Below are 12552 nucleotides of genomic sequence, written 5' to 3' on the forward strand. Positions count from 1 at the left end.
TCATTATTTAAATATATATATACATATATATATATATATATATATATATATATATATATATATATATATATATATATATATATATTGATCAATAAACAACATATACAAATATACTCTAACAATTAAGGATGCTGGGGGGGGGGGGGGGGGGCGTATACAATATTACATAAAGGCTGTAATATTATGGCTGTACAATGAAGCCTTTCGCTTTTGCCAGGACACATTTTATTCAATTTTATTTTTTATTTTGAATGCGCAACGTCAACGCAACTGCAGCGCTCCAGGAAACTTCCTCCACCAATCACGTTTCAGTATCTACGTCACGTGATCTTCAAAATCAGCCTGCCCACGAAATTTGAAATGTGGGAAATAGCTCGCGAGTGCCACTTATTTACTACGATCAGACAACACTACAAACAATAAATATAACTATCCTGCTCTGACAAACAAACAGTAAGTATGTTTGATCATATGTAGCGGTAAACGTCTATTTTGATGATCAAATTAGGATTTATTTGGCGAATAAACCTAATGACTGCACGAGCTCGATGATTTTCATTGTCTTTATACATTGCTACCTTGAAAAAGATGCTTGTTTTATAGGGTATTTATAGATTTGTCGAGGGTTTAAACTGCCATTGGTAAAATTGTATGTGCTGGTATTAAAAGTTTTCCCACCTTGACTCTAAACTGATTGCAGGACTGTGGCCTCCATTTGTTTATCTGGTTGTTAAAGATGGCATCGTTCACCCACAGTGGTAAAGATATTTCTATAAAATCTTCATTTTATTGAACTAGTCGAAACAAACGCAATCTACATCGATTCTGATTTAATGGCATTAATATGTCATGTAATAAATGGTTACGTAAACAGTAGTTCATTATTTATTGTTGTGACTGTTTCACTTGTAGATTATGTTTCACTGGCTGAGGAGAAATTTGACTTCGATGTTTCACTGTCACCAGCAAGGTTTGTTGTCAATTAATATTTTACTCAACACATTAACAGGTGTTTAATAATATTTTAATTACCTAATCCTGTCATAGCATTCTATAACAATGACAATTTGCTGAATTATGATTGTGTGTTTTTTTTTTAAGCACATTAACTTTTATGTAGGTGAGACCAGGGCTACACATTGATTAACTTTTTTTTTTTTTTTTTGCTGAAAAAAGCTTTACCCATTGTGGCAACTTAGTCCATAAAGTGTGGCAACATGCCCCGCTGTTAGGTCAATGCGTTTTTATTGAATTGTATTCCCCTCTCCCCCTATATATTAAAGGAATAGTTCACCCACTAATAATAAATCATCACTTACTCACCCCTATGTCATCTCAAATTAGTATGACTTTCTTCCGTGGAACACAAACAGATATTTTAAATTAGATATGATGTCTGTTTGTACATAAAATGCAAGTGAATGGTGACCAATTTTTCAAGCACCAAAAAGCACATAAAGGCAGCAATAAGAATCCATAAGAATCGAGTGGTTTAATCCATGTCTTCTGAGGCGATTCAATTGGTTTTGGGTGGGAACAGACCGAACTATAACTCCTTTTTCACTATGAGCAGTCTCCTTGGCGATCATGGTTTCAAGCTCGATTACACTCCCTAGCGCCATCTAGTACTCTGCACATGCGACAAGCCCTAGGAAGTGTAATCGAGCTGGAAATCACGATCGTGCCTAGAAATTGCAAACTGACAAAATGTACAGTGAAAAAGGAGATACATTTTGGAACATTCTGTTCTCACCCAAAACCGACTGGATCGCTTCAGAAGACATGGATTAAACCTCCGGAGTCTTAATGATTGCCTTTATGTGCTTTTTGGAGCTTGAAAATTTGGTCACTATTCACATGCATTGTACAGTACAGACATCATATTTCTATTAAAATATCTTTGTGTTCTGCGGAAGAAAGTCTTACGAGTTTGAGATGACATAAGGGTGAGTAAATGATGAGAGAATAATAATTTTTGGGTAATCTATTACTTTCATTTACATCTACACTAACAAAATTGCAACTTACAAAAAAAACAAGCAGTATTACCAATGCCATTATACTGAATTGCAACAGTAAACTAGAATATTATGACCAAATCTACATCAGAAGTGAAATTGCTGGACAGTAAATAAAATAATTTATGGTTATGAATTGGTCAGTTAGGCTATGTACATCCTAAAGGGTGTTTTAGAGTTCTTTTTAAAATATCTCCTCAAAGCTCCAAAGGAGACGACAATGTTGAGGATGAAGTCTTCTTGGGTCCAGTTGGTCATAAAGAGAAATGTATTTCCCATGGAGTCGAGATTCACATGAAAGACAGTTTGAGCAGCGGACCGTCTCTGGGAGAGGAGCCCAGCTGGAGTCCCCTCACAGGAGAGAAGTTTGAAGAAATCTGCAAAGAGGCTCATCTACTCGCCAACCACCTCGAGCAAACCATCACTGACTCTGTTGTAGAGACCAATGTGGTTTCCTCGAGCCAAGCTGATGACACTGAGACGTTTGAGGAGGACACCACAGCCAAACTGAGCATGTTCAACAAACCAGCTGATGTTCTCAGTCCCATCAAAAGAGAGACTTTTCTTGTGCAGGACAGTCCGATGAAGCAGCTTCCGCCTGCCATTCAGAAACGTATGCTGAAGGCTAGCGGGGCATCTGGGTTTGGAAAGCCAAGCCTCAGCACGTCAAGTCCAGTCAGACCCGCTGTAACGCAGCCAGCTAGTAGAGGCAAAACCCTTGTGGCCAATAGTGGAGTGTTACCAAGCAAGCCCACAGCCCAAGGAAGTTCACGACTTTCCTCCAGCACAAAACTACCCCCTGCAACGAAGACTAGACTTGCTCCTTCCAGCAAAGTATGGCCCCTAGTTTCCTTTTTGTAGAAAATGCTTTTTGTAATTGGTGAATACTTGAAACAAGTATTTAACCTTTGACTTATTAATATCTTTCAGGGTAATTTTGGGCTGAAACGCAGTCCCAGCAGGAGAAACACAAGTAGAGCAGGTTCTTCTGAAGATCTTCTCTCTGATAACACCAGTGTCGCTTCTGATGTCAGCGATTCATCATTTAACACTAGTTTGCCTAGCAGAAGCAGCATTCCTTCTCGGAGCAAGGTAAAAAGGGCAGAAGCTTGTCACTGTTGGATGAATTTTTTTTAAAACATTTTTTATCTATGCTATTATCAACAGTTCTAAACTATTATTGAAATGTAAAAATTAACACTTTGTCAGTTAGTATAATATTTTACCAGTGTAAGATTAGAAGTGTTTTTATAACAGTTCAAAATGACTCTGGTGGTTAATTTAGTGTGTCAAATACAATACTCTCTGTTTAGCAGTTTTATGAATATTTAAGTAATGCTTAAAGAAACAGTTCACTCAAAAATGATAATTCTCTCATCATTTACTCACCTTTATGCTGTCTCAAACTCGTATGACGTTTTTGAAGGATACATGTGAATTTCTCCATTCAATGTAAGTCAATGTGGTCCAAAACTTTCAAGCTCCAAAAAGGACATAAAGGTAATCCATACGCCTCGAGTGGTTTAATTCATGTCTTCTGAAGCAATACGATCGGTTTTGGGTGAGAAACACACCATAATGGAAATCCTTTTTCTCTTCAAATCTTGACATCTGCAGTCTCCTTGGCACATTCATGATTTGACTACACATCCTCTTGTATACAGAGTGTTTATATGTGCAGAGCACGGGTACAGGTTAAAAAAAAAAATTGTTAAACCACTGGAGTCATATTGATTACCTTCATTCTGCCTTTATGTCCTTTTTGGAGCTTGAAAGTTTTGGACCCCATTGACTTGCATTGTATGGAGAAATACACATCATGAATCTTTCACAAAAAATTTTCTTTTTGTGTTCCGCAGAAGAAAGAAAGTCATATGTGTTTGAGACAGCATGAGGGTGCATTAATGATGAGAGAATTATAACTTTTGGATGAACTATTCCTTTAATAGTCAGGGTTCCCACGGTCATGAAAACCTGGAAATATCAGGGAATTTTAAAAATGTGTTTTCCAGGATTGGAAAAGTCATTGAAAATAGTAATATTTTTAGTGGTAATTGATAAAGAACATTTGAATATACAATTTTCTGCTAAAAATTGCTCTTTGTGTGTCTCTGAAATATGTTTGTAAAAGGTTGTCCAGTAAATAATAATAAATGACTGGAAAAGTCATGAAAAGTCATTGGTCAAAAGATGTGGGAACCCTGAAGAGTGAACAGCCATTTATTTTAGCCTTACACTGTGTGCTGAAATGTAAAACCATGTTTTTCAATACAAATGAGTTTAAAGTTCTTCAAACTGGGATTCATCACGCAACACACATTTTTCTTCATACTCATACAGACCGAATTGCGAGCTCCATCTGCACTTAAAGCTCCATCACTTCAGAACTCAAGAGTCATGGATAGGAGGAGAAACACTTCGTCCTCTTCCTCTTCTGTGTCTAGCGTCAACTCTAGTCTAACTATCTCTCCAGGAGGCAAAGGTTACCCTCATTCTCATTCCAAACCAGACCAATTGTTTTTACTTCTAATAACGCTTGATATACAGTCAGTGGATTGTACCCTCATTTTGCTTCTTTTAAAGGCATAATTCACCTAAAAAGGAAAGATCTGTTATCATTTAATCACCCTCATGTTGTTCTAAACCCGTATGACTTTCTTTTATTTGTGGAACACAAAGGGAGTCATGAGGGTGATGAAATTATGAAAATTTAAATTTTTGGGTGACCTTCCCATTAAAATAGCAGGGATTTTTCTCGGGTATCTGCTGCCATCTAATGGTTATGTTGCCAATTACTCTCAACTCCCTTTCTCTCACCAGCCAAACTCAATTCATCTCTGAACTCCAGCACAAACAGCATCAGTAGTCATTCGCAGAGCAGTGTGAGTCGGTTGCCCAGTTCCAGCCGCAAATCCTCTGTTGTTAGCAGAAACCCAGAGCCCCCTGTCAGTAAGCGAACCTCCATCTCCTCACATGGGCGGAGGTGCTCAGAACTTCTACCCAGACCTGTCAAAGCCGCACCAATTAAAAAAGTGGATCCAGGGCTTCGTACTCAGCCCCAGACTCCAGCAAGGAATACTGTAGAAAAGATATCTTTTACATCCAACATCCCTGCAGTTGCTGCTAAGACTGGAAGTGCTCTTAGGGGCAACCCTAAACTCAATGCTCCAGTGGTGCCAACACCAAAAAACTACCTGAAGGGAGCGCACAAATCAGAGGGTGAGAACGTCATCTTGATGTTAGTGTAGAGGAACTACGAGGGAGAGTCTCATGAAACCTTGCCCCAGAAACAAAAATACACTATATGGCTAAAAGTATGTGGACACCCCTTTCTAATTAACCAGTTTGGTTACTTCATTAATTCCAATGATGACAAATCAGGATGCTACTCCATACAATGGCAATGTAGGGCATTGTCTGCTTACAACTTAGTGGCAACAGTTTGGGGAGAGCCTTTTTTTCTATTCCAGCATGAAAATGCCCCTGTGAGTGTGCACATAACGAGGTCTATAAAGAAATTGTGTTGAATAAGAAGACTGACCTGCACAAAGCCCAGATCTGAACCCCACTGAACATCTTTGGGGTGAATTGGAACACCAACTGTGAGCCATGTCCCACTGCCCGACATCAGTGCCTGACCTCACTGATGCTTTTGTGTCTGAATGGGAGCAAATCCCTGTAGCCATGTTAGTACATACAGTATAGTGGAGAGCCTTCCCAGAAGAGTGGAAGCTGTAGTTGCAGCAAAAGGGGAATTGATGCCCATGGTTTTGAAATTACATGTTCATCAAGCACACGTGGTGTCCACAAACTTTTGGCCACATAGTGTAAGAAATTATATTTTGTTCAAAGAAAATGAAGCCTCTTTTGGGGACCATCAAGATTGTGACATTATTTTCATAATTAAGCTCATTCTCCTGCATCTGTAAGACAAAAAAAAAAAAGAAGTCTCATTCTCAATACTGTAATGTGAAAATGATGGTCATGGAAAACCTGGAAATATCAGGGCATTTTAAAATTGTTTTTTCCAGACCTGGAAATTTCTATAGTGAAAATACCTTTTTTTTTTTTTTTTTTGCTTCACACTTAAATGTTTAATCGCCTGGATATTGCTCTTGTGTGGAGTAAAATTGTTTGCTAGCCATAGTCATGTCCAATTTATGAGCAAATTGTACTTTTAAATCAGTTCTTTTCAATGATTTGGTCGAAATGGTTCAAATTTGAGTTGAATGAATCATTAGCCAATTGTTCTGAATCAAAATGGTTTTTAAAATTCCATTCTCAGATAATCAGAAACGTTACTGGAAAGGTCATGGAAAAGTAATTGGAAAGTCAAGGACATTAATTGTTCAATAAGGGACAGAATGTTAAATTAAATACAGAATGCTGTATTTAATATTAATCATGTATATTTATTACATTATGGTAATATTTTACTGTCTTTAGTTCATGCTGATTTAAAGGTGCACTCAGTAATTTGTCGAAGTAACATACATTGGCTTACACTGACACCTAGTGGCGTGGAAGCTGCATCATTTAAACACAGTATTTTTCAGTTACCAGTGCCATTGTAGAAATTAACTATGCACAGTAAAACAGGATTAATTGAAGGCAGTTACTGAGATTAAGCAAGCAGTATTCAGCTGGTCATGTGATCCTAACATGGCTGCCCCCATGATGGCACCCCTGCGCCATGTAGAATAAAGAGCTTTTATAATGTTACTGACATGACGGAACTCTTCATCTCACATGAGTGGTCACAATTTCATACTTGTGTTTCAATATTACTATTTATTTCTTTAGAAGTAAAACCTTTTAAATGAGGGAAAAAATTTACAGAGTGCACCTTTATATAAAAATACAATTATTACTGTATTACAGTAATGAAAATCACTATTAAGATAATGCCAAAAATATCAATAAAAAAGCACTTAGGATTCAACCACTATATGGTTTGAACAACATTGCATTGAGTCATTGGGTTTCTTACATGTTAACTTCCATTGATTTTTACAGTTTCCTCTTCGCCTGACGCCCCTCGGATCATGAAGCCAAAGAGATTATTGTCTGCATGCAGCGTGGAGAGGTAACTTTACAATTCATTGTTAGAACAATTGTTTTATTTTAAAGGATTCTCTTAACTTTGATTAATCTCTCTGTAGTATTCCAGATAATCTAGCTGGTCCCGTCCCAGTGGGCCTCCTGACCCCATCGGCTTTGGGAAGTAAACTGCGGAGGCCCTCTGCTCTTCCCACCCCAGCCAACTGCCGTATCTCTGGCATCCCTGCATTCACGCCCAAGAGTGTGTCACGCCTCAGCAAACCTGACCAGAACACAGAGCGTGCATCAATCTCCAGCCAAGAGGCCACTCATCCAAGGTGACTTATTTTAATGCTGAAATAATTAAAAATAGTGTTTGAGAAACAAGAGCTGCAATACAAGTTCCAAAATGTAGCTATAACTAAGATGTACAGAGTGGCACTTAATAGTGTATTGGCTTTCTGTCCTATCATATATGTTTGTTACAGTTGTAAGCAGAATTCTAAGTTAATCTTTATGTAGTCTAAGGAACCTTAAGGAGAGTGAGAATCATGAAGGTGAGCAAGCCCCCATGTCCGGTGAGGAGACCTGCTCTTCTGCTGATCTCCAGCCCTGCTCTCTGGTCTTCAATCTGAAGGGTGAGACTGAAGGGCCTCCTGCCTGTGAGCCAACAGTTGTGGAGAATCCCTCCGAATCTTCCTCATGTGATCCAGAGCCTTTACAGATCAACATGGATCCTCCAACACTCCCAAATACAGTGGACAACAAAGACGACCACCTGCAAAAGAATACAGAAATAAAAGATATTAAAGAGGTGATATAATAGCAAGGTCTCTTTGAAAGTGTCCTGCAAGCTTTTGAAATGTTATCTCAATTGAATTTCATTTGTATATCTAATTCCCAAGATATGAATATTGAAAATGTACCCCTGGCTCACAAGTTCACAGAAAAGCTGAACAGGTCTGCATATGTTGTATTTATAGGTTTTGTTAGTGGACATTCCTGCACCTGTACCTACACAACAGCCTGTGGAAAAGCCACTCATTGATCTCTCCAATACACCAGACCTGATTAAAATCTCCTCTACAAAGCCCTGGGGAGGACAGGTGAGAGTTCTGATATTATTACAGGGTTCCCACGCATTCTGCAAAACCTGGAATTTTGCAATGCAGTTTTCCAGTCATGAAAAATTAGAAAAATACCTAAATGTTCTGTCAAATAATTATTTGTCCTGGAAAATATTTCAGTAGAATAAAACGGTTTGACTGTGTTGCTAGCAAGGTTACATGTACAAAAACATGGTAACGATCGGGACTCGGAATAGGAGTCAAATACACAAATTTGTGTCATTTTGTCTCTGCCAGTGGCTGCGCGTTGTGAAATAATATCAACGGTTAAGGGCGCTTACACCCTTGTGATTGATTACAGCAGCAGCCAGTTGCGTGCTTGGCTACAGCGGTCCCTTTACAATGAGAAGCGGCACTCGTGAAACTTCTCATTCATAAACAAACTGAATGACCTGGCAGATGTACCGACCAACTGAATGAGATGGGCATGTTCGTTTACTTCAGCATCGGCATGTGAGTCTACCTTGTTCATCACGGAGAGAAAAGGGCAGAGAAGCTATTAATGTGTAAAAGTAACTGATGTTTATACATGTTGAAGGGCTTTCACATGACAAACGAGTCCTCTTTATTTTTTTTTCTTTCTGCAATCAAAGACATGTTTTCAATATTTATCGTGCACACCTCCCGCTTTCTTGCGTGGCAAGCTCATAAATTCGCCCCTCTGTGACGCTTTCTGCAACGCTTGTCATGTGGAGGGCAAAGCACCGATTGACGCTGGCGTGGAACGGAGCGTTGAAGCCTCGATTCAGCTCATGTGAAATGCGCTTTACAATGACGAAAGGATATTATTGAAACTATTATTATTAGGCTATTGAAACTATATATTAGACTATTATTGTTGTCTTTTCTGGTAAGTCATGCCCAGCAGTTTAAATACTGTTGGAAAATGATACAGTAGATCTGCTTTGTTCTTATAATGCTTAAACATTCTACTGAAGTCAGTAGATTTTACATGCAAATTTTAATAAAGGAGGAGGTAAGGACGTTATTGATACTCATTATTAGACTATTATTGTTGTCTTTTTGGATGAAAAGTCACGCTTGGCAGATCGCAAACTGAACGGAAATTATAGATCATTGTTCTTATGTTGCTTAAATGCTATAAAAACTTTCTTGGAAGATTTTGGTCGTGAACATCTCAAATTGATTCAATGACTCACTCATTGCACATAAGACGCTCATTTGTCGCCACCTTATGACATCTCCAGAAGTGGTCACTAAACTAATCAATTAATAAAACTGAACAAATTTGTGAAACGAAGCAAGCCACACCAAAATACCCTTTATTTTTGCAGCAGTTCTGCAATAATTTTCTATACTTAAATCATTTAATCATTAACTTTAATCATTAAAATAGCTTAAATTGGCACTTTTAGCTTATTCTTTAAAAAAATAACCCCGGAAAAACTATCCGTGGATCAGTGACTGTCTCAAATTTTTAGACCCTCATGAGCTTGCATCCCTGTGGGTTATAAACTTTAGACAACGATGACAGTCAGTCCACTGATTTAAAAAAATAATAATTCACAATGGGTTGGTAGCATGGTGATTCGGCCTTAATACAGTTGTGCTCCAATGTTTGCATACCCTTGGTAATACAGCATATGTACCATTTAAAAAAAACAAAAAAAAAACATGAGTGAGCAGGCAAAACACATTTCTTTTATTTCTTATGGGATTCATATTCAACTGTAGGTTATAACAGAATGGCACAATCATAAAACAAAACATGGCAAAAATGAAATGACCCCTGTTCAAAAGTCTGCATACCCTTAGTTCTTAATACTGTGGATTGCCCCCTTTAGCATCAATGACAGCGTGCAGTCTTTTGTAATAGTTGTCTATGAGGCCCCAAATTCTTGCAGGTGGTATAGGTGCCCATTCGTCTTGGCAAAATGCCTCCAAGTCATGCAAAGTCTTTGGTTGTCTTGCATGAACCGCACGTTTGAAATCTCCCCAGAGTGGCTCGCTGATATTAAGGTCAGGAGACTGTGATGGCTACTCCAGAACCTTCACCTTTTTCTGCTGTAACCACTGGAGGGTCAACTTGGCCTTGTGCTTAGGGTCATTGTCGTGCTGGAAAGTCCAAGAGCGTCCCATGCGCAGCTTTCGTGCAGAAGAATGCAAATTGTCTGCCAGTATTTTCTGATAACATGCTGCATTCAACTTGCCATCAATTTTCACAAGATTCCCCGTGCCTTTAGAGCTCACACACCTGCAAAACATCAGTGAGCCACCACCATGCTTCACAGTGGGGATGGTATTCTTTTCACTATAGGCCTTTTTGACCCCTCTCCAAACATAGCGCTTATGGTTGTGACCATAAAGCTCTATTTTGGTCTCGTCACTCCAAATTACAGTGTGCCAGAAGCTGTGAGGTGTGTCAAGGTGTTGTCAGGCATATTGTAACCGGGCTTTTTTATGGCATTGGCGCAGTAAAGGCTTCTTTCTGGCAACTCGACCATGCAGCTCATTTTTGTTCAAGTATTGTGCTCCTTGAAACAACCACACCATCTTTTTCCAGAGCTGCCTGTATTTCTCCTGAGGTTACCTGTGGGTTTTTCTTTGTATCCCGAACAGTTCTTCTGGCAGTTGTGGCTGAAATCTTTCTTGGACTACCTGACCTTGGCTTGGTATCAAGAGATCCCCAAATTTTCCACTTCTTAATAAGAGATTGAACAGTACTGACTGGCATTTTCAAGGCTTTGGATATCTTTTTATATCCTTTTCCATCTTTATAAAGTTCCATTACCTTTTTACGCAGGTCTTTTGACAGTTCTTTTCTGCTCCCCATGGCTCAGTATCTAGCCTGCTCAGTGCATCCACGTGAGAGCTAACAAACTCATTGACTATTTATACACAGGCACTGATTGCAATTCAAAAAGCCACAGGTGTGGGAAATTAACCTTTAATTGCCATTTAAACCTGTGTGTCTGTCACCTTGTGTGTCTGTTACAAGGCCAAACATTCAAGGGTATGTAAACTTTTGATTAGGGCCATTTGGGTGATTTCTGTTATCATTATGATTTAAAAAGGAGCCACACAACTATGTGATGATAAATGGCTTCATATGATCACTATCCTTAAATAAAAGAGAGTTTTTTTTTTTTTTTTTTTTTTTTTTTTTTTTGCATGATCAGTCATATTTTCAAAATCAATGTCAAAATTTCACAATTTCTGCCAGGGTATGCAAACTTTTGAGCACAGCTGTGTCTCAGGATGTAAATGTAATTTTCAATAATTCCACGGAGTCAGCTTATACCACGGATTCCACATGAAGTATGCGGAAAACACAGAATCTAGTCATAAAAATAGCATTAGCAATAAAACACAATGTCATGGAATATGACATATTTGGATGAAAATGAATTTTTGAATGTACAATTAATCAAATTAAAATTGTGATGTGTCCAAGTGTGATAATTAAACTTAAAAAGTCTGATTTAATTGAATAAATAAATATTCTGCAAGAGATGCACGCTTCAAAATGAATGTGTAGAGCCGGCCGCTCATACACTGAAAACACCTCATCATGATCATCACGTGCGGTCTTGTGTGTGAAATGACAGAGACAGAGAGCACTCTGAAGGGTGAAGCACATACAGACTATGTATTTTTTTAAATTAAATTACAGCTTTACGTGGATTAATAATCACACTGGGCCATGTAGCAAACTACATATCTTAAGGTGAGAAACTACCAACAAAAACACACAGAAACGGCAAAATAAAAGCCCGGTTTTAATGGATGCGTGTGTTTTTTGATTAAATATTACACTTGTTGGACACCTAAAATGTCCTGGAAATGTTCTTGAAAATTGTGCATTGAAAAGAGTGGGAACCCTGTATTAGTACTTTAAAATAACAGTGGCCCTGCTGTTACACAGAGAAAGCTGTAAGGAAAAAACATTTTATGAGCATTTGTTGGGGGGGGAGATGTTTATGTTTCTTAACATCCTACTTTCAAGTGTGCATTCTGTTAAACATAAAATTTTGTAATTATTGTTTGCAAATTATCTCCCCCCAGTTAATTGACCTGAACTCACCTCTTATCAAGTGGAGTCCAGTGGACAAGGAAGATACTGAGAATGCGCCGCCACTGATTGACTTGTCTTTTTAGACAACCTGTGAAATGACTATGAAATGTGCCATAAAAAATAAGAGTGGAGCATTTCAAAAAATGTGAATGCTGCTTTGTTCGCCTTTGATTGTAAAGTACTTTTATTTGTGCTAGTCCTATATGATTTTATTTAATTATGCTCATCTTTTAGAACTTGTTGTTTTATCCCCAAAGGTACAAATAAATGTGTTAAATTTAAAATGTAGTCAAAGCAGTTATTTTGTCATGGGTGGTTTGTATGTGTAATT

At 38.2% G+C, this 12552-nt stretch overlaps 1 protein-coding gene across 2 annotated transcripts; it reads left to right on the forward strand.

The window, feature by feature from the left end:
* The first annotated feature begins 339 nt into the window (after positions 1 to 339).
* Positions 340 to 12493, forward strand: LOC127437181 (G2 and S phase-expressed protein 1-like). 2 transcript variants are annotated; one of them, XM_051691942.1, is made up of 12 exons: positions 340 to 453; positions 701 to 758; positions 913 to 970; positions 2222 to 2852; positions 2949 to 3110; positions 4359 to 4500; positions 4839 to 5237; positions 7035 to 7104; positions 7181 to 7396; positions 7581 to 7872; positions 8042 to 8164; positions 12212 to 12493. In XM_051691942.1, exons 2-12 carry the CDS (start codon positions 737 to 739, stop codon positions 12302 to 12304), a joined length of 2208 nt encoding a protein of 735 aa, XP_051547902.1. In that variant the 5' UTR covers positions 340 to 453; positions 701 to 736; the 3' UTR covers positions 12305 to 12493. The 2 variants fall into 2 exon arrangements, with proteins under 2 accessions (XP_051547902.1, XP_051547904.1); XM_051691944.1 differs by lacking the exons at positions 340 to 453; positions 701 to 758 and having other exon boundaries at positions 934 to 970; positions 2269 to 2852.
* Positions 12494 to 12552: the final 59 nt, after the last annotated feature.

This window comes from Myxocyprinus asiaticus, chromosome 48, assembly GCF_019703515.2.
Source record: "Myxocyprinus asiaticus isolate MX2 ecotype Aquarium Trade chromosome 48, UBuf_Myxa_2, whole genome shotgun sequence".
In the NCBI taxonomy this organism is placed as follows: Eukaryota; Metazoa; Chordata; class Actinopteri; order Cypriniformes; family Catostomidae; genus Myxocyprinus; species Myxocyprinus asiaticus.